This window comes from Pleurodeles waltl, chromosome 8 (genome assembly GCF_031143425.1).
Source record: "Pleurodeles waltl isolate 20211129_DDA chromosome 8, aPleWal1.hap1.20221129, whole genome shotgun sequence".
Classification (NCBI taxonomy): domain Eukaryota; kingdom Metazoa; phylum Chordata; class Amphibia; order Caudata; family Salamandridae; genus Pleurodeles; species Pleurodeles waltl.
Window position 1 is genome coordinate 677,371,997 of NC_090447.1, and position 23,305 is coordinate 677,395,301.

Below are 23,305 nucleotides of genomic sequence, written 5' to 3' on the forward strand. Positions count from 1 at the left end.
AGTACCATCTTGCCTGGCATGTTACCCCCATTTTTCACTGTATATATGTTGTTTTAGTTGTATGTGTCACTGGGACCCTGGTAACCCAGGGCCCCAGTGCTCATAAGTGTGCCTGAATGTGTTACCTGTGTAGTGACTAACTGTCTCACTGAGGCTCTGCTAATCAGAACCTCAGTGGTTATGCTCTCTCATTTCTTTCCAAATTGTCACTAACAGGCTAGTGACCATTTTTACCAATTTACATTGGCTTACTGGAACACCCTTATAATTCCCTAGTATATGGTACTGAGGTACCCAGGGTATTGGGGTTCCAGGAGATCCCTATGGGCTGCAGCATTTCTTTTGCCACCCATAGGGAGCTCTGACAATTCTTACACAGGCCTGCCACTGCAGCCTGAGTGAAATAACGTCCACGTTATTTCACAGCCATTTTACACTGCACTTAAGTAACTTATAAGTCACCTATATGTCTAACCTTTACCTGGTAAAGGTTAGGTGCAAAGTTACTTAGTGTGAGGGCACCCTGGCACTAGCCAAGGTGCCCCCACATTGTTCAGAGCCAATTCCCTGAACTTTGTGAGTGCGGGGACACCATTACACGCGTGCACTACATATAGGTCACTACCTATATGTAGCTTCACAATGGTAACTCCGAATATGGCCATGTAACATGTCTATGATCATGGAATTGCCCCCTCTATGCCATCCTGGCATAGTTGGCACAATCCCATGATCCCAGTGGTCTGTAGCACAGACCCTGGTACTGCCAAACTGCCCTTCCTGGGGTTTCACTGCAGCTGCTGCTGCTGCCAACCCCTCAGACAGGCATCTGCCCTCCTGGGGTCCAGCCAGGCCTGGCCCAGGATGGCAGAACAAAGAACTTCCTCTGAGAGAGGGTGTGACACCCTCTCCCTTTGGAAAATGGTGTGAAGGCAGGGGAGGAGTAGCCTCCCCCAGCCTCTGGAAATGCTTTGTTGGGCACAGAGGTGCCCAATTCTGCATAAGCCAGTCTACACCGGTTCAGGGGGCCCCTTAGCCCTGCTCTGGCGCGAAACTGGACAAAGGAAAGGGGAGTGACCACTCCCCTGACCTGCACCTCCCCTGGGAGGTGTCCAGAGCTCCTCCAGTGTGCTCCAGACCTCTGCCATCTTGGAAACAGAGGTGCTGCTGGCACACTGGACTGCTCTGAGTGGCCAGTGCCACCAGGTGACGTCAGAGACTCCTTGTGATAGGCCCCTTCAGGTGTTGCTAGCCTATCCTCTCTCCTAGGTAGCCAAACCCTCTTTTCTGGCTATTTAGGGTCTCTGTCTCTGGGGAAACTTTAGATAACGAATGCATGAGCTCAGCTGAGTTCCTCTGCATCTCTCTCTTCACCTTCTGATAAGGAATCGACTGCTGACCGCGCTGGAAACCTGCAAAACTGCAACATAGTAGCAAAGACGACTACTGCAACTCTGTAACGCTGATCCTGCTGCCTTCTCGACTGTTTTCCTGCTACTACCCACCCTATACACTAATAAGGGATAACTGGGCCTGGTGCAAGGTGCAAGTACCCCTTGGTACTCACTACAAGCCAGTCCAGCCTCCTACAGATGGGCACCATCTGTGCCCATCAAAGCATTTCCAGTGGCTGGGGGAGTCTACTCCTCCACAGCCTTCACACCTATTTCCAACGGGAGAGGGTGTAACACCCTCTCTCAGAGGAAATCCTTTGTTCTGCCTTCCTGGGCCAGGGCTGCCTGGACCCCAGGAGGGCAGAAACCTGTCTGAGGGGTTGGCAGCAGCAGCTGCAGTGGAGACCCCGGTAAGGCAGTTTGGCAGTACCCAGGTACTATGCTAGAGACCCGGGGGATCATGGAATTGTCCCCCCAATGCCAGAATGGCATTGGGGTGACAATTCATTGATCTTAGATATGTTACATGGCCATGTTCGGAGTTACCATTGTCACGCTATACATAGGTAGTGACCTATGTATAGTGCACATGTGTAATGGTGTCCCCTCACTCTCAAGTCCGGGGAATTTGCCCTGAACGATGTGGGGACACCTTGGCTAGTGCTAGGGTGCCCTCACACTAAGTAACTTTGCACCCAGCCTTCCCCAGGTGAAGGTTAGACATATAGGTGACTTATAAGTTACTTAAGTGCAGTGGTAAATTGCTGTGAAATAACGTGGACGTTATTTCACTCAGGCTGCACTGGCAGACCTGTGTAAGAATTGCCAGAGCTCCCAATGGGTGGCAAAAGAAATGCTGTAGCCCATAGGGATCTCCTGGAACCCCAATACCCTGGATACCTCAGTACCATATACTAGGGAATTATATGGGTTTACCAGTATGTCAATGTGAATTGGCAAATTTAGTCACTAGCCTGTTAGTGACAAATTTGGAAAGCAGAGAGAGCATAACCACTGAGGATCTGGTTAGCAGAGCCTCAGTGAGACAGTTAGGCATCACACAGGGAACACATACAGGGCACATACTTATGAGCACTGGGGCCCTGCCTGGCAGTGTCCCAGTGACACATAGACTAAAACAACATATATACAGTGAAATATGGGGGTAACATGCCAGGCAAGATGGTACTTTCCTACAGCCTGCAGTGACAAATTTAAAGGCAGAGAGAGCATAAGCACTGAGGTTCTGGTTAGCAGAGCCTCAGTGACACAGTTAATGACCCAGAGCTCCTCCAGTGTGTCCCAGACCTCTGCCATCTTGAATGCAGAGGTGTGAGGGCACAATGGAGGTGTCTGAGTGGCCAATGCCAGCAGGTGACGACAGAGACCCCTCCTGATAGGTGCTTACCTTACTAGGTGGCCAATCCTCCTCTGAGGGCTATTTAGGGTCTCTCCTGTGGGCTTCTGTTCAGATAACGAGACAGTAAAAACACCCTGACACATACTCACAAACAGGCCAAAAGTGGGGGTAACAAGGCTAAAAAGAGGCTACCTTCCTATATGGTCGCACTGAGTACTGACCTCCAAGGGGGGACACTGACCTCAGGAGGGTGCTGTGTTTAGAAGTAACTTGCACTATAAAACACCTGCTATGGAGTTCCTTGTGGGCCCAGCTTTCAGGCAGCAACAAAAATATCAAGTTAATATCAAGCAGGTGCTTGAGAGAGAGATCTAAGTTTGTCTAATGGCGGTTTTGACCCACCATAAAATAGTGCTGAAGGTTAATATGCCTGTTGCAAAGAACAGATTTGCATTTTATGTGGATAGCTGAGTGGATTAGTAAAGCCAGCATTTACTAGTGCTTTAAAACAAATGAAATGTATGTGAGAAAGGAGCAATGGAAAGACGAGGGGCAGTTTTGCTGGATGGTAATGAGGGAATCTGAAGAGGAGGCCACGGGGGATGCCGAAAGATTTTTGCACTGGGCACCACCGGCACTAAAGCCAGCCCCAGCCTCTGCTACATTACAGGCGACTCAAATTGTGAGTAGAAATAATAAATACAGATGAAAGGCACCCCCTCTGGACATCAAAACTAGATATTCTTCACACAACAGCTATTGTGGTCAGCTTGATACTGCCTTACTTTTCTCTACCTTGAAAATCATATTAAGACTTGCTGTGGTCCTTTAAAAAATAAACTATAGTTATCCAACTATTTTGAATTTGCTCAAAATGACTAAATAACTTACTAAATGTACAAAGTAAATGAACTTGACAGTACTCTGGGCATTCACGGAGACACCAAACTGCTTCCTACACTTGCTGCCAGTCACACAAAGGGCAAAGTGATGTCCAAATTTAAAATGGTCTACAGGTAATATCCTGAATATTTAAAATTCAAACCCAGAACCAATCCCAAATGTCTTGCAGGCAAAGTAAATTTTTCCTTCTGAACAAAATGTCACAGAGAGAAAGGAAACACCCCAACACCTCATTGGCATTTTAGACCACAATATTCTCCTCCTTTCCATAACAAAATAGATAAATTGAGTTTGAAAATTACTGCCCCAACGCAATCCTAAAGCCCAGGATATTAACTGTTGGTCCCTCTAATAACACTGAAGAAACACTGACCTTCAAACGAAGTTACATCTCAGCCAAAAGGAGCATCATTGCTCCCATTTTCCCCCAAAAATTCAAAAATACTAACTGAAACTAAACCTTTCACAGTTCCTATGATCCCATCCCCCATACCTGGACAGACAGCAAGCGGATAGGCTCACACGATTCTGGCCACACTGCATGAATGGCTCACTGAACAACTGTGTGGTCCCCAACAGTACATAAACTGGACATTTATGGCCCTTACTTCAAAAAAATCTGGTCCTAAACCCAACCAAATAGAGACAATTAGACCCATTATCACGAATCCATTCTAACAAAGATAAAAATGCTTTGCCATCTAACACAAAAAGATTCTCAACACACTTCAACTGCCTGGGCCCTTTCAGACAGGATTCAGGTCCAGGCAAAATGCAGGAACAAGTCTTATCAAAATTGGATATGACTAATTTCAACTCCTCAACAAAGGGAACACTAACTCTACACATCTTCAGCATTCAGCACGATAGACATATTCCTTAAGTCACCTGAGAACAACTTATCTTCAAATCTCACCCCTTTGGCATTTGGTGTGCCACAAGGCCTGATCCTAGCACTCCTCCTCTTCAATTATTTCATGAGATGAACTCTTGTAGAAGCATACTGTCTATGTAGGAAAGTACCATCTTTCTTGGCATGTTGCCCCCATTTTAGCCTGTATGTCAGTATGTTTTGCCCGTCTCACTGGGATCCTGCTGGTCAGGACCCCAGTGCTCATAATTTATGGCCTAATGTGTGTGTTGTCATTAGCGCTTGATTGTGTCACTGAGGCTCTGCTAATCAGAACCTCAGTGCTTATGCTCTTTCTGCTTTTAAATTTGTCACTATAGGCTAGTGACTTCATTTACCAATTTCAATTGGCACACTGGACCCTCTATGGGTGGCAAAAGAAATGCTGCAGCCCATATGGATCTCCTGGAACCCCAATGCCCTGGGTACATAGGTACCACATACTAGGGACTTATAAGGGGGGGGCAGTGTGCCAATTGAAATTGGTAAATGAAGTCACCAGCCTACAGTGACAAATATAAACGCAGAGATAGCATAAGCACTGAGGTTCTGGTTAGCAGAGATTCAGTGACACAGTCAAGCACTACTGACAACACATACATTAGGCCACAAACTATGAGCACTGGGATCCTGGCTAGCAGGAATCCAAGAGAAAATCTGGGGACATCTCCTGCAAAAAGCAGGACCCTGCACCCGGGCTCCTGTTCTTCCTGGACTCTTCATCAACCTCTGGATTTGGTCTCCTCTGTCCATAGGTCTTCAGGTTGAGGAATCCATCGTTGGTTTCTTGCAGTCTTGCTTGGCCCTTGAATAACCCTTCACCACAACTCCTAGTGTGTTCTGAGTAAACTTGCTGTACTTTACTTACCTTTGGTGTTTTCTTACACTCCCAGTGCCCCTTTACACACTACACTTGACTAGGTGCGAATCCGACTTTCGCATTCCACTATTTTAGTATATGGTTTGTGTTGCCCCGAGGCCCATTGCAATCTATTGTGTTTTTCACTGTTTGCACTATTCTATGACTGTTTACTTACCTGATTTTGGTTACTAGTGTATATATTGTGTAGAATACTTACCTCCAGAAGGAGTATTGTCTCTAAGATATTTTTGGCCTTGTGTCACTAAAATAAAGTACCTTTATTTTTGGTAACACTGAGGGGGTCATTACGACCCCGGCGGTCAGCAATAACAGGTTGGCGGTACTTATCACCACATGATGACATTGGGGTGTTGGCTGAAGCCAACACGCCAATGTACCAATCCGACCGACACGGCGGTAACAGCCGCCGGGCTGGAGATATCCATCTCCATCCCGGCGGCCGCCATTATACTGCCTGCAGGATTATGACCCCGCCTACCGTAGCATTAGTAACGCCACGAAAACCATGTCGGCAGGCCATATCAGTGACGGGGAATTCCTTCCCTGTAACTGATAGGGGTCCCCCCCACCTCTCCAGATAACCTCCCACCCTCCTACCTCTCCAAATCCCCCCTTGCCCTCCCTACATCCACGCCCCTTCACACACACACACATGCATACACACACTCATTCACAAATACATACATGCATGCATACATCCAATCACGAACACATCCGCACACACTTCCAAACATACACGCAGACACGCATTCACGTTTCACAACATACATGCACTCATGCGTCCGTACTTGCACACACCCATTCAACACTCAAAACACACCTGCATTCACGCACACATATACATTCACACCCCTCCACACACACACAACACCCCCCACCCCCTCCCCTGTCGGAGACCCAACTTACCTGGATCCAGGGGGTCCTCCGGCGGGACACTGGACAGGGCACTGCCACCGCCAGCAGCGCCTGCCAGCAGAACACCGCCAGGACGTATCATGTGTCATGATTCGGCTGGAGGCCGTCTACTGGCGTGGCGCTGCTGGTAGTAGCAACGTCACCTTACCGCCAACCGCCAGTATGGCCACAGCCGGATTTCTGCCATTCTTGTAGAGGTAATCCGGCTGTGGTCATATTATGGCAGACGGCTGATAGCCGCGGCGATGGTCTTTTGGCGGCTGTCGCCGCTGCAGTAGGCAGTTTTTACCACCATTCTTATAATGAGGGCCTGAGTATTGTCTTTTATTGTGTAGAAGTACTCTGTGACCCTAGCAGTATTGCAAGAGCTTTGCATGACTCCTAGTTCAGCCTTAGCTGCTCTGCTACAGCTACCTCTAGACAGCCTGGCTTCTAGACACTGCCTACATTTCACTAATAAGAGATAACTGGACCTGGTATAAGGTACCTTAGGAACTTACTACACACCAGGCCAGCCTCCTACAGTGGCCAAATGGGCTTCATGAGTTTTAAATGTAAATCTGTTATGACCTCCTTTGCCCCCCAGTCTACTGCAAGATGCATCAAATGGAGAACATTGTCTGCTTCCATGCACACTGCCTTAATTTAAAGAGATTTTCCAGGTGCATACAAATTTCACATTAAGGAAGGGATTTTAAATGTATATTTCAGCCACCAGGTTTCACTGTTGAATGGAAAGAGCTTCATGAATTAGACCAGCCATCTTTAGATGGCATCAAAGTCTCCTTTTGCATTTAACTTAAAAGCTGATTTCAATTCTATTTTGCACTTCCTCTGACTTTTACACTGTTTTTTTTAATAAGTCCTACTGAAATAGTTTTTCATCTTCTGCACTATATAGAAAACACAGCACACACCATCTATTTGTTTTTCCTATCAAACCAAAATGTAACTTACCTGTTTCTGGACTAGCCGGAATATCTGAAAAGATAAAAAAGAATACATCACATGAAAAGTCATTAAACATATTATTTTAGGATCATCTCAATATAATGTGTTGTTTCAGGACAGGGTTGTATTACAATCACAACTAGGCCCAAGTATTCCCAAAATAGAGTGGCTTACATTCCTGAATAATGCTGTTCCATGAAACACCAAAAACGATACTAAGGCCCATATTTATACTTTTTGACGCTAAACTGCGCTAACGCAGTTTAGCGTCAAAAAATTTAGCGCCGTCTAACGCCATTCTGAAGCGCCATGCGGGCGCCGTATTTATGGAATGGCGTTAGCCGGCGCAAGCAGACCGGCGCTGCCTGGTTTGCGTGGAAAAAAACCACGTACACCAGACAGCGCCGGCGTAGGGGGAAAATGGCGTATGGGCGTCTTAAAATGGGGCAAGTCAGGTTACGTCGAAAAAATCGTCGTAACCCGACTTGCGCCATTTTTTTTCGACGCCCATCCCCCATCAACATGACTCCTATCATTGTAAAGATAGGAGTCATGCCCCCTTGCCCAATGGCCATGCCCAGGGGACTTATGTCCCCTGGGCATGGTCATTGGGCATAGTGGCATGTAGGGGGGCACAAATCAGGCCCCCCTATGCCACAAAAAAAAAAAAAAAAAAATACTTACCTGAACTTACCTTAATGTCCATGGGATGGGTCCCTCCGTCCTTGGGTGTCCTCCTGGGGTGGGCAAGGGTGGCAGGGGGGGTCCCTGGGGGCAGGGGAGGGCACTCTGGGCTCATTTTGAGCCCACTTGTCCCTTAACGCCATGCCTGACCCAGGCGTTAAAAAGCGGCGCAAATGCGCCGTTTTTGGCCACGCCCACTCCCGGGCGTCATTTTTGCCCGGGAGTATAAATACCACGTAAAGGCCTGGGAGTCATTTTTTAAGACGGGAACGCCTCCCTTGCATATCATTAACGCAAGGAAGGGGTTCACGCTAAAAAATGACGCACACTCCGGGCACTTTGGCGCCCGAAGCGTCTAACGCCATAGTATAAATATGGCGTTAGTTGGCGTTAGTTTAGCGTCGAATTTGCGTCGAAAAAAACGACGCAAATTCGGCGCAACCAGAGTATAAATACGGCCCTAAGGGTGGACTATATAAGAGTAAATGGCGCTCTAACTCTCAAAATTATCCCTTACCTGTTCTACATTCAAACGGTGCTTCTAACTAGGGCTTCACCCCCAATTGTGCCCCATACGATAACCTCAAGCGATTATCCCAAATAAAACAGTTTGTAGTAGCACACGTTTATATCATAAAAATAATTCCATGACAATAACATAAGTAAATGTAAAGTCCATAATATATCTATTCCATGTGTTGAAGAAATGTTTATTCTAGGTATAATGCTGTGTTCCAAACAATAATCCACAACTCCAATCTTCAAATATGTTCCCAAATCCACTTGTTTGTCAACACGTGTTTTGTCAGGGGAGTGCCCCTTGACTTCCTCAGGACCTCCTTCTGCTTATACATTTTATTCCTATTCTCTCTCCAAATATCAAAGCGTATATCGATTCACTTGGCCATATATTCTTGACTCAATTAATTCACAATTGGATGCCTCGTTCGGAGAACGGCCAGCGTATCCTGTTTATTTTGTTCTATTGATTTCGACCACCGCGAGTACGTCGGATACCATGAAACACCATTTCGTTAGTCACATTGTGTAGTTGGCTGGCCTGGTTTGTAGTGGGTACCAAAGGTACTTACACTTTATACCAGGTCCAGGTATCCCTTATTATTAGAATGTAATCAGTCTCTAGAAGCCCTGCTGTCGAGAGGTAGATATAGGCAGAGCAGCCAAGGCTTAACTAGGAGACATGCAAAGCTTTTGCAATACCACTGTAGTCACACAGTACTTACACACATGAAAGACAATACTCAGTTTTACAAAAATAAAGGCACTTTATTTTAGTCACACAATGCCAAAAATACTTTGTAGGCTATACTCCCTTGGGAGGTAAGCAAATCACACAATATATACACTAGTAACCAGAAGCAGGTAAGTACACAGTGGGAAAACAGTGCAAATAGTGAAAATCACAAGAGGTTGCAATGGGCCTGGGGGAACACAAACCATACACTAGAATAGTGGAATGCAACAGTTGGTTTCCCACCTAGGCAAGTTTAGTGTGTAGAGGGGTGCTGGGAGTGTATAAAAACACCAACGGTAAGTAATGTACCCGACCCAGAGCCCAGGAAAGCAGGAGTAAAATACAGCAAGTTTCCTAAAACACACTAGAAGTCGTGGTAGATTAAGCAAGAACCAGAAGACTGCAAGACACCAACGATGGATTCCTGGACGTGAAGACCTGTGGAAGAAGGGGACGAAGTCCAAGAAGCACTGAAGAGTCCAGGGAGAACAGGAGCCACTGCTAACCCGGATGAAGGTGCAAAAGTGGAACCACCGGTGAGAAGACAAAGTCAGTACTGCACCAATAAAGACAGATGCAGGTTCCTGGTTGGTGCACACAATGTCCCATGCAGGATGGATGAATGCTGTCTGGTTTGTGTCGCTGGATTCCGCCAACAAGCCTTGGCACACGCAAAGCTCACAGTTAGCATAAAATGGTGCTGCCCGGGACCAGGAGGGACCTGGTGGCCTCTAACCAGGAGGGGGAGACAGAGGGGGCTCTCAGCAACTCAGAGAGCTATCCGAAGACTATGTAGCATGCACAGGAGTACCACAGCATGGGGATAAAGAAGGTGCAAATGGAGGCCCATGCAGCAATACACAAAGGATTCCCAAGCCGCCGGAGAACCACTCAGGAAGCTGTGCGTCGTAGGATGGAGTGCTGGGGGCCTAGGCTGTGCTGTGCATGAAGAACTTTTTGGAAGGTTGCACACAGACCTTAACAACTGCAAGTCATGCGGTGCACAGGGGTACTGTCTTGCGTGGGGAGGCAAGCCTTTACCTCCACCAAAGTTGGACAGCTGGACAGTGAGACTGTGTAGGAGGCTGGCCTGGCTTGTAGCGGGTACCAGAGGTACTTACACCTTGTGCCATGTCCAGTTATCCCTTATTAGTGTAGAAGAGGTGTTTCTAGCAGCTTAGGCTGATAGAAGGTAGCTATGGCAAAGCAGCTTAGGCTGAACTAGGAGACATGTAAAGCTACACACATGTTTGTGTCCTTTCTATTACTTACATAGCACCCTGCCTTGTGGGTTACCTAGGGCCTAGGTTAAGGGGGACTTATATGTAGAACAAGGAGGGGGGGTTAAGGCTTGACAAGCACTTTTAAATGCCAAGTCGAAGTGGCAGTGAAACTGCACACACAGGCCTTGCAATGGCACGCCTGAGACATGGCTAAGGGGCTACTTAGGTAGGTGGCACAATCAGTGCTGCAGGCCCACTTGTAGCATTTAATTTACAGGCCCTGTACACATCTAGTACATTTTACTAGGGACTTACAAGTAAATTAAATATGCCATTTGGGTACGAGCCACTGTCACCATGGTTTAATGGAGAGAGTGTATGCACTTTAGCACTGGATAGCAGTAAAGTGTGCAGAGCCCTAAAGCCAGCAAAAACAGTGTCACAAAATGGAGGGAGGCAGGCAAAGGGTTAGGGGTGACCACCCTAAAGCTGTGAGGTCTGACAAGTCTCCTCTGCAATCCAGATCCAATCGGAGAGATTTCTCTGGTGCTGTGCCCACTGGGATTTCAGATCCCACTGAAGAGGCAACATGTGTCATCTGGTGTGCTTCTCCAGCAGGATGAAGGAGGCCATCAGACGCAGCAGCCTTAGAGTTGGTCTCACCAAGATCCAGGGCCAAGGCTATAACACCAAGATCATAACCTGAATCTCCCGGACTCTCTGCGCTTGAAGGCAAGCCTGAAACTTCACCATTATAAGAATGGTTCAGATTAAATGGAGCGTTCGAGAAGTAGTCAGGTGTGACTTCTGCATTCTGATTGTGAACCCCAGTGAATGTAAAACATCTGCCATAGTCTGAAAGTGGGTGACAACTGCCTGGGGTGAACTCACCTCCAGAAGCCAGTCATTGAGGAAGGGAAAGACTGGGACCCCCACCCTTCGAAGATGAGCCACAACCACCACCAACACTTTTTTGAACCCCTGAGTTGCACTGGTGATGCCAAAGGGGAGCACAGCAAATTGGAAATGCTTTGAGCCCACTGTGAACTGCAGGTAATGTCTCTGGTCCTACAAGACCAGAATGTGAAAAGTAAACACTCTGCAGGCTCAGTGCTACCATCCAGTCTCCAGTGTCTAGGGCATACAGGGTCTGTGCAAGGATGAGCATTTTGAACCTGTCTTTTCCCAGGAAGGCACTGAGAGGGAGAAAGGTAAGACTAGGGTGGAAGTATATGTCCTTTTTCAGCATCAGAAAGCAGTGGTAGTAGCAACCACAGCATACTTCTGGCATTGACACACTCTCAACGGCTCCTTTGAACAAAAGAATCTGCACTTCCTAGCGTAATAGCAACAGATAGTTCTCTGACAGCTGTTGCATGTATGGTGGCATGGGGGCAGGGTTGCTATAAATGGGAGGGCGTGTTGGCATGGTGGGTGGGGTTGCAATAAATAGGAGGGTATAAACCTGCCAAAAAATCTGAAAACACCCACTTGTCTGAAGTGAAATATTGCCACTCACATAAAACGTGACAGATCCTACCTCATAGGCATGTCAAAGAGGGCACACTAAAGAGGTTTGAGTAAGACTGCAGTATGGGGGTGGAGGACTAGACTGAACAGTGTCCTTGCTAACCATATTAACCATGTGGTCTCTGGGAACCTCTTCTCTGGCCGCAAAAGCGCTGGAAAGCCTATTTGCCTTATGGATATGGGTGAAAGGAGGAGTGTGATTGATGCGGAGTGGTAGACAATTCTAGTGAACAAGCTGTGACCCTGCTATCCTTAAAGCACTCCTGCACTGTAGCTGCACTAAACAGACATGAGCCATTGAAAAGCATATTCATGAGGCTTTCCTGGACATTGCCCCTAAAGCCTGTGGACAGCAACCAGGTTTGGCACCTTAGAACCACTATAGAACCCATTGATCTGCCAAGGGAGTCCATTGTGTCAAATCCACAGTGAACAGTGAGTTTTTCTGCATCCCAGTCATAAAACATCACTTGTGTAAGCGTTAACCAAGCCTCCTCTGGGACCAAGGGCAACAAGCAGCACCTGTCCCAAGGAGTCCCAATGGGAGTGAGAATATTTGCTCAAAAGGCAATTGTTATTGAGTGACTGCTAAGCCAGGCTAGTGGAAGAGAAGGTCTTCTTCTCATAGGTCTCTAACAATTTGGATTCCCTAACTGGAAAAGCAGTGTTAGAAATGGGGTTTCTGGTTGGCTAGGGTATGCACCTCAGCCAGGCAGAACTTACCCACTCTAGTCAGGGCAAGGGAGTTACACGTCCAAGATAACCCCTGCTCACCCCCTTGGTAGCTTGGCACGAGCAGTCAGGCTTAACCCGGAGGCAATGTGTAAAGCGTTTGCACAACACGCACATACATGTGATGCAATATCCCCACCACAAAGGAAACACAACACCAGATTGTATGAAAATACACTGTATTGTACACAACGTAATTATTAGACCAACATCACATAACAGTACTATCCTGCTACCTTAGCAGTTGTCAGAACATTACACATTAGTTACTCTGCAAACTAGCAGTAGTCACACATAACACACAGGTTACTCAGTATTCTGCAACATAAGCAGTAGTCAGGAAACACGTTATCACATTAGGACACTTGTCATAAGAATATCATAAAACGCCCATAGTAGGAACATTAGAAAATCTATGGCAAGTTAAGGAAACATATTAGCAAGTCATGCCCATAAAAGGAACATGTGCACACATATGTAAAAGCAGCATAGAACAGGTAGGCAATATAACACAATTAATAAAGTCTGTAGAAAGAACTTTAGATCATAATTATATTTGTCCATTTAAAAGTACCTGGTAGATGAGGAGGCACTTCCAGTGCCTAAAACGAATCATGGGGACCCCGGCGCTCTTCTGCGCAAAACGGGGGCCTCCCTAAACTTGGCAAATAGAGAGGGGCGGCACGCACCCTCTCTGCTTCCTTGGCGGGCCCCTTCTGGGACCCGTGCTCATTGGAGGGCCCCCCGGGCCTCCACCGGCCCTCTCCAAGGGGGGCCCAAGTCAGGGAAATCCTCGGGGTAAGGAGGGGGGCGCCACGCACCCCCTCCAATCTGCGAGCGGGCCCTTCTGGGGGCCCGCAACCTCCTGGGGTCTCCCGGGGCCTCCGTCGGCCCTTTCAGCAGGGGAGACCCTTTTGTGATGGCCTCGGGCCCACGAGGGGGCCCACCAGAGAGTTGGCGGCGGGGGCGAGCCTCCGATGAGGCTGTCTCCCCGGTCGCACACTGCAGGGAGAGCCCTCCGGGGCTGGAGCAGGTGAGGGAGAGGCGTCCTCCTCTCCCTCCTGCTCCGACGACAACGCCAGCACCAGGTTGGGCCGGCCGGTGCCCCGGGGGCGCTCCTTGGAGCGATCCCTACCCCGGGGGCACCGCTAGGAGCAGGCTTGCTCCTCGTTATTTCGGAAAGGGATTTCTCGTGCCCTGGGGGCACGGAGCTGAGCGCGATCCTCGCGCTCCACCAAATTAACTTCCCCGGGCTGCGGCGGTGATTCTTTTGGGCACCTTGACGGCAGCGCGCTCAGGAAAGCGCGAGGGCTCATTTACAAGCCCGGGCTGCGGCGGTGATTTCAGGGCTCAAAATAAAGCGCTCTAGGAAGGCGCGACGGTCTTCCTTCATGCCCGGGTTGCGGCGGTGATTTCCTTGGGCAAAAGAAAAGCGCTTTCAAAGCGCTAGGACCCCTCCAAAGCCCAGCAATTGAAAGGATGCCTTTCTTCTCTTAAAGCATCCTGGGCAAAGATGTAAAAGATCGTTGCAGGGGTTAGGGGCCACAGCACCCTGCCCCTGGGAACAACTAAACAAGAAGGAGCACAGGGCTGGTGGGCCCAGCTACAGGCCAGCACAAGGGGTGCAGATGGTGGCAGTTCCTCCTAGTGACCAGGCAGGTCACAGGTCAGCACAGCAGCAGCAGTCCAAGGCGGTTTCCTGGTGAGTCCATTCATCAGCGTTCTGTGTCCAGTTTCAAGTTCCAAGAATGTTCAAATTGTGGGGAAAATTCCCCTGTACTTATAGTCCTTTTTTACAGTGTTTTACAATGATAGGGAGAGGAGGTTCCAGCCAGTTACAACTGGTTCTGGGAGTGCCCCCTCTCTCCTTTCAGCACAGGCTCCAAACATCAGTGGGGGGTTAACGACCCTATTGTGTGAGGCCAGGGCACAGCCTTTACAAATGTAGGTGTGCCCCGCCTCTCCCTTCTCTCAGCCCAGGAAGGCTATTCAGCATGCAGATGCACCTTGGTGACACCTCCACCCTCCCTGTGTACAGGCTGTCTGAAAAGTATGCACAAAGCCCCAACTGTCACTCTGCCCAGACGTGGATTGGAGTCAAGCTGCAAAACACCAGAATCATAAGCACAGATAAATGCGCACTTTCTAGAAGTGGCATTTCTGTGATAGTAATAAAAAACACACCCACACCAGTAAGCAGTATTTATTATCACCATCACAACCATACCAAACACGCCTACGCTACCCCTCATAAATCAGACAATACCCCTTACACATAAGGCAGGGCATTTCTAATGTAATCCTATGAGAAGGCAGCACTCACAGCAGTGAGACACCAAGTTAGGCTGTTTGTCACTACCAGGACAGGCCATGCAATATGGCACATGTCCTGCCTTTCTACATACATGGCACCCTGCCCATAGGGCTAGCTTGGGCGTACTTTAGGGGTGACTTACATGTAGTAAAAGGGGAGTTCTGGGCCTGGCAAGTAAATTTAGATGCCAGGTCCCTGTGGCATAAAACTGCGCACACAGGCCCTGCGCTAGCAGGCCTGAGACAGGTTTGAAAGTCTACTTCAGTGGGTGGCGCAAGCAGCGCTGCAGGCCCACTAGTAGTATTTAATTTACAGGCCCTGGGTATAGAGATACCGCTGTACAAGGGACTTATAGGTAAATTAAATATGCCAATTAGGTATAAGCCAATCATACCAACTTTAGATGGGAGAGCACCTGCACTTTAGCACTGGTCAGCAGTGGTAAAGTGCTCAGAGTCCTAGAGCCAACAGCGAGAGGTCAGAAAAACCAGGAGGAAGGAGGCAAAAAGACTAGGGATGACCATGCGTATGGCCAAAAGTCCAACAAGCAGTAAGAAAGGCGTTTTGGTGGAGTTTGGCAGTCAAAGATTGCACCACCAAATGCTGCATGAGGAATGTGGTGCAGGGGAGAGACGACGTACAGCCTGAGAGTTGACAGGGACCACGGAACATGACTTGGACTAGTTCCCCAGGAGGACTTCTATGAGGGCTGATTTAAAAGGAAGCAGGAGCTCTGCACTGGAACATCTCACCTGAAGCACCTCGGTTAAGAAATTAGTTTTAACCTCTACTGATAGGAGCTAGACATCCAGGACCTCAGCTGTACTACACATGACCATTGCATATGATGCACTATCTTCAGTAGCTGGGCTAGGTGAGAGACTAAACCAGAGTCTGGTAAGGTGTCTAGCCTGCTATCATCTCCCAGCGCCTTGTACCACTTCTCCTTGCAGAAGGACTGTGCGATGTCTTCAGTGGGTTCAAAACCCTGCACTTAGTGTCTTCCTTAAACTCTCTAAAGTACAGAGGCACTGTGTCAGTCTTGTACCTAGAGGTGCTGGTCTTCAGACAAGGTCGTGCAGCACTATCTCAGAGTCAGAAAGGACAATAGATACGCCCTTGTAATCGGGGACCATGGCAACAGTGTTAAGGGACCAAGACCCGGTCAGGGTACTAGAGCCAAAATGGATCTTAGAAACTGAGTTGGTCTGGGGAAGGATCTAGAGGCTCCAGCAAGTGTAGACGGAGGGCCTGCCTAGAGTAATGCAACAGAGACACCTCTCTGCAACTTGGGGACCAAAGGCATTCCAGAGGGAGTTGGTTGCCTGACGACCCAGACCATGGCCTTTTAGAGTTGCTGAAGCTGATCAGGAGTGGCTCTATCTTGAGAAAACCCCTGGCTGTGCAGAGTAGGAGTCGGTGCCATGTACACGGGCAGTGTGCCGGAGCAGGGCCTAAAGGCATGGAGACAGCCCAGTGCTCCTTCCAGGGACTTGTAAGGGTGAAGTCGTACAACACTTCCACAACTTCTTTCTCTTTTTGGACTTATGCAATGACAGCTTCGACTAGGATGATGAATGGTTGTGGGGGCAGCTCTGGGAATGGGCCCAAGACCATCCTGAAGAGCTTGAACAATATAGGGGTCCCACATAGCCATGCAGCCAGGAACATCAGCACCTTCTCCAGAATCGCATTAGGATGCATCAAAAAGCAGTGTGAACAGGACGCAGAATCATGACTCAACCCTGAGCATCAAAGGAAAACCATGTCACATACATTTGCCTACGACATTCCCAGCAAGGTTTAAAGTTCTTAGACTTCTGAGGAGACAAGTCCCTAGCACACTTGAAAGAATTTTGGGATAAATCCCTCTACAAATGCTGAGAAAACATTGGTCAAAAAGTGACCAAGGTAGCTCTCTAGATCTGCGAATGTTGACAGTGTGCTGGGGTGGCACCACGCACGTCACACCTGACACAGATGATGTTGATGCAGAGCCATTGGTGCCACCTACTGGCACACAGAAGTATCGCCTAAGATTTTCCAGATACAGTCTGATGCCTGGGGGATATTCTGAGTTAAGGAATCTGCGGTTTGTAATCTCTTTGAGAAAATTAATTTTACATATAGTTTAAAAAATTCACTTATAACACATACTGTTCGCGATTTATAATGGATTTGAGCACAAGAACAGTCTTTTTTTTAGCCAAATATATATATATATATATATATATATATATATATATATATATATATATATATATATATACATGTCCAAACCAAGCGGCTCCACTACAGAGCCAGGGGCAATCTTGGATTCCACTTCCTCACCCCAGCATGACGCGTTTCAGCGAATTGTCTTCTTCAGATGCCGGTAGTTACAGGACACATGCCCACAAGTGTTTAAATACGTTTTTACTCCTCCTTCAATTCATTCATGATTACAAACAGACTTCATTTCCCATAATGCACCAAGCTGGATATGCTACCACTCTGATTTTTCTTAATTGTTTTTACACAGCCCCAATCATATTTTCTTTCAGTAGATATATATATAATGTATATCTGTATATTTGTTTATATAATGTATATGTGTCTATATATATATATATATATATATATAAATTTGGACAAACGTATATCTTGTATACCTTGAGCAAGTTCAAAATGTAGTTTTCCGTTTAGAGAACTTTCGAGACTTAAACTAAATTGCACATTAAAGAGCGTGTTGGAAAAATATGCAAAACAAATGAAAAGGAAAATTGAACATAAAGTATATCCTCTTGGAGTTAGAATAATAAAAAGTAGGCAAAAGGAAGCGAAATCATTGAGCCGGTCACTTCTTCTAGTAAAAGAACATCAGCATAAGGAATTACAGGAACGAGGAAATCAGTGCAATCAATTTTGAATGATAATGACACATAGAAAGAAGTCACATAATTAAAAATAATTTCCCCAAAATGCTGAAATTCTATAAAAGAGGATCATGAATCTCGGACTGTTCGAAAAGAGTTTCAAATCCACCTGAAAAAGCACATCGTTGTATAATGTACTTTTAATAAGGTGCAATAAATGTGCAAGAATGAATTAGCTCGCCTCCTACAATGACCTATAAGGCTTCTATCCCATCCAATTCACAACAATAGAAATAAAGAATATGCTCAGTTCGGAAAATATGGTTGTATATTATAGATGGATGGTTAGATAGATAAAAATATACACACTATTATCCCTGCAGAAAAACAGTGGTATGGTGTTATTAATTCTTGTTATTCACAGAAATATGACATTTTCATTCATTACATATTAGAACAAATGGGAAGTCTAAATAATGTTTTCATGCACATGTAATATCAAGTGAAGTGGATGATCATTCAATCATGCATCTGTAAGTTCTCGTGACATTTGCAGAGCATTCGTTCCCAGTTTATCCAAAATAGACGCAGAGCACCTCTATAAGAAAAACAGGAGCACTGGATTGCATAAATGTGCAAAATATCACAGTGAAAATGTTAGCAAGAGATGCATGCCAATGATGTCACTGTCTGCACTAAAAAGGCTATTTCAGCACGACGCTACGCACTGCACTTTCTGCTTAAACGTGACATAGCGATTTCTTCCATGAGATTTATACCCTAGTATAAATTTCACAGTGAGGACAACCCCTCCCCCGCAAGATAAGCTGTCTAAAATATGTAATTTTACAGTAATTACATATGAGTATCGCGTGATATAACACTTGAACATTTTTGCACATTTGTTTCTTTTGGGCAATAAAATTCTACTGAAACTCGGAATTAGATATATTAGTAGAAATGGCAATGAGTGGAAACCTATGGGTGTATACTCTGTTCCCATCTCATCATGCTCCTTTTGCATAGATTACAGGAGAGATGGCCCCAGATTTGCAAAGGTTTTGCTGATGCTTTGCATTATTTTTTTTTAACAGACCCGACACAAAGTGCCAGATGTACGACCCAGAGTTTTGCGACTCACAATTTGTGACTCATTTGCAAGTCGCAAATTGCGAGCCGCAAAACCATATGTACAACAGTGTACTTTACACTGTTTGCGATTCCCAATGGAGTCGCAAATGACCTACCTCATTAATATTTATGAGGTAGGTCGCAATTTACGACCCCATTGGGATTGGCAGCACTCACAGGGATGGTGGCCTGCTGGGGAAAGCAGACCACCATGTCTATGACTGGTTTTAAATAAAGCAGGCTTTTTTTTTTTTAAATGCAGTTCATTTTCCTTAAAGGAAAACGGGATGCATTTCAAATACAAAAATGAAAAGTTTTCTTTTCATTTTTTCAGAGCAGGCAGTGGTCCGTGGGACCACTGCCTGCTTTGAAAAAGTATTTACGCTACCATTCACAAAGGGGAAGCAGTCCCATGGAAACCCCTTCCTGTTTGCGAATGGGTAAGCACCAATTTGAAATTGGTGCTAACTGCGATTGTTTTGTGACCGCATCCACGATCACAAAACAATCCTACATCACACTGCGACTCACAATTAGGAAGGGAACGTTGCTTCCTAGTTGTGACTCGCAAACCATTTTTGCGAATCGGTAAATAGATTTCAGAATCGAAAAAAGGGTCTGTACATAGCAAAATGCTTTTTTCTCGTCGCAAATGGCCCAATTCCTCGAATCGGCCCGTTTGCTACGAGAAAAAAGCTTTGTACACATGGCCCAAAATCCTTTTTGGCATTTACAAATCAACACAAATTGGTATTTGCGTTGGTTTGTAAGAAAAAGCAATGCAAACCAAAAGGCAGCACTGATCTGCTTTACTCATCATCAAAAGAGCGTTCCATGGGTAGTACAATGGCTTTCCTATGCAACCACCCATGGCTATGACACAAAACTCTGTCTACTAACAGTAGTAGAGAGAGTTTTGTGCTAAAAATTATCACCACTTGAAAGCAGATATTAAAAAGGAGAAATGCTTTTATCTCTCCTAAATTTTACCAAGTTGCGTTTGTGCTGCACTGTATAGCACACATCTAAAGTGGGAAACGTTTTAAAGTTAGTCGGAGAATAGTATATTTGTACAGGAGTCCAAAACCTATGCTACACTAACGCAGAGTATATGCTGCATTGTGTGACAGGTTTACAAATCTGGGCCTTTGTGTTCTACGTCACCAAGCAAATTTGGCAAATTTGGCGATGCACTTGTTCAACATCTGGTGCAAAATGGTTTTTGCAGTCAAATGTTGATCAATGCTGCTCTTTCCACTTGTTTGCACCACGAACCACACCCATATGTCGTTTGAGCATCTGGCAAATATATAGTAGCTAGAATTGTAACCTATAACTAGAAATTCTTGTTAACATTATAGAACGAAAACAGACTACATGTGTGCTTTTAAAATCTAATCACCTGCTATTATTTCAAATCAATAACCTGTACATCAATTCATCAATTTCGACCAAAAAATAAAGAAATTACCGTTGTCACTGTTAGTTACAATCCCAGTTGAGGTAACTGTACTAGGTGCCGAAATTTCATCTGGGGATGTAGCAGCCCGAACATCTCGAATATCCCTCTTTCGTCTGGCTGGTGATGATGTACAGTTCCCTGGCTAGAATGCCAAACAGAAGGGGCTATACTTAGTAGTGTATACACAGCATATACATAACTGGTGAAGCAAACTCCGTGTTACAATTTTCATTTGGGTTTTGATATATTGCTGATATAGACAGAGGGAGAAGTAATACGCTTTAAATATCATGCTTTATCTTCTGAGGCACATATTGAACACAGATTTCTGAGCACAGGCCATGATCTTACGAAATGTCCGGTTCGGGATAGGTAACAGCAAATCAAATGCGATGGGAACAGGCACTTTGCATAGTACTAGACTGCACACTGTGCAATCATAATTGTATCTTAAATCATGCTTCCTCCTCATTCAGAGGCATATAAAGACAGAGACAAATATTCGAAGAACTGCCAATCTGCGAAATACCCACAGGCATTTATCATTAACAAGGCAACAATCCTGAAAGCAAGTCGAAACATTCATAAGAACATTTCTTTTCACTAGGTACTTAAATATTGTGCCACAACATGTAAAATACATTGAAGAAAAAGAAAAAAGAAGTTTAAAAATTCAAAATTACTTTCAGGAAGATATTTTCTAGGATGTATGCAAAGTTGGTAAAAGATCATAAAACGTCAGCATCAGACATAACAATGAAGTGAATTAATAACACAGGCCACTTACAAATAAAAGGTGGCGATGATCGAAAGACAGTAAAGTGGTACCAATGTTTTTCTTTGCAATAAAAACAAGCATTGGCAAAGCCAACAGGTCTGGCCTTGGCAATAATGCATTTTTGACAAACATAAGCAATAGGTTTTAAACGTGTATGGGTAATGCAATTATTCTTGTGAATATGTAGTGTATCATAAAGTGGTAGCTGGGCTTTGTAGGAAAGTACCATCTTGCCTGGCGTGTTACCCCCATATTTCACTGTATGTATGTTGTTTTAGCCCTTGTGTCACTGGGAACCTGCCAGGCAGGACCCCAGTGCTCACAGTATGTGCCCTGTATGTGTTCCCTGTGTGGTGCCAAACTGTATCACTGAGGCTCTGCTAACCAGAACCTCAGTGTTTATGCTCTCTCTGCTTTCCAAATGTTTCACTGCAGGCTAGTGACTAAATTTACCAATTCACATTGGCATTCTGGTACACCCATATAATTCCCTTGTATATGGTACTGAGGTACCCAGTGTATTGGGGTTCAAGGAGATCCCTATGGGCTGCAGCATTTCTTTTGCCACCCATAGGGAGCTCTGACAATTCTTACACAGGCCTGCCACTGCAGCCTGAGTGAAATAACATCCACGTTATTTCACAGCCATTTACTACTGCACATAAGTAACTTATAAGTCACCTATATGTCTAACATTCACTTAGTGAAGTTTGGGTGCCAAGTTAATTAGTGTGTGTGCACCCTGGCACTAGCCAAGGTGCCCCCACATCGTTCAGGGCAAATTCCCCAGACTTTGTGAGTGCGGGGACACCATCACACGTGTGCACTATACATAGGTCACTACCTATGTATAGCGTCACAATGGTAACTCCGAACATGGCCATGTCACATGTCTAAGATCATGGACTTGTCACCCAATACCATTTTGGTATTGGGGGGACAATTCCATGATCCCCCGGGACTCTAGCACAGAACCCGGGTACTACCAAACTGCCTTTCGGGGGTTTCCACTGCAGCTGCTGCCAACCCCTCAGACAGGTTTCTGCCCTCCTGGGGTCCAGGCAGCCCTGGCCCAGGAAGGCAGAACAAATGATTTCCTCTGAGAGAGGGTGTTACACCCTCTCCCTTTGTAAATAGGTTTGGAGGGCTGGGGGGGATTAGCCTCCCCAGCCTCTGGAAATGCTTTGATGGGCACAGATGGTGCCCATCTCTGCATAAGCCAGTCTACACCGGTTCAGGGATCCCCCAGCCCTGCTCTGGCGCGAAACGGGACACAGGAAAGAGGAGTGACCACTCCCCTGACCAGTACCTCCCAGGGGAGGTGCCCAGAGCTCCTCCAGTGTGTCCCAGACCTCTGCCATCTTGGGAGCAGAGGTGTTGGGGGCACATTGGACTGCTCTGAGTGGCCAGTGCCAGCAGGTGACGTCAGAGACCCCCTCTGATAGGCTCTTACCTTTCTTGGTAGCCAATCCTCCTTTCTTGGTAGCCAAACCTCCTTTTCTGGCTATTTAGGGTCTCTGCTTTGGGGAATTCTTCAGATAACGAATGCAAGAGCTCACCAGAGTTCCTCTGCATCTCCCTCTTCGACTTCTACCAATGATCGTCCGCTGACTGCTCCAGGATGCCTGCAAAACCGCAACAAAGTAGCAAGACGACTACCAGCAACATTGTAGCGCCTAATCCTGCCAGCTTTCTCGACTGTTTCCTGGTGGTGCATGCTCTGGGGGTCGCCTGCCTTCACCCTACACCAGAAGCACAGAAGAAATCTCCTGTGGGTCAACAGAATCTTCCCCCTGTTAACACAGGCACCAAAAGACTGCATCACCAGTCCTCTGGGTCCCCTCTCATCCTGACGAGCGTGATCCCTGGAACACAGGAACTCCATCCAAGTGACTCCCAAAGTTCACTGACTCTTCAGTCCAAGTTTGGTGGAGGTAATTCCTTGACTCCCCACGCTAGACTGCAAAGCTGTGTACTGCGTGATTTGCAGCTGCTCCGGCTTCTGTGCACTCTTCCAGGATTTCC

General features: G+C 46.3%; 1 protein-coding gene across 1 annotated transcript in view; it reads right to left on the reverse strand.

The window, feature by feature from the left end:
- Window positions 1–23,305, reverse strand: part of ZPLD1 (zona pellucida like domain containing 1) — a 473,205-nt gene that overhangs the window by 22,702 nt on the left and 427,198 nt on the right. The window contains exons 9-10 of the mRNA XM_069204797.1: window positions 20,512–20,644; window positions 7,323–7,346 (exon numbers count right to left, since the gene is read on the reverse strand). Coding sequence (XP_069060898.1) covers window positions 7,323–7,346; window positions 20,512–20,644 — 157 coding nt within the window. The remainder of the gene's footprint in view (window positions 1–7,322; window positions 7,347–20,511; window positions 20,645–23,305) is intronic.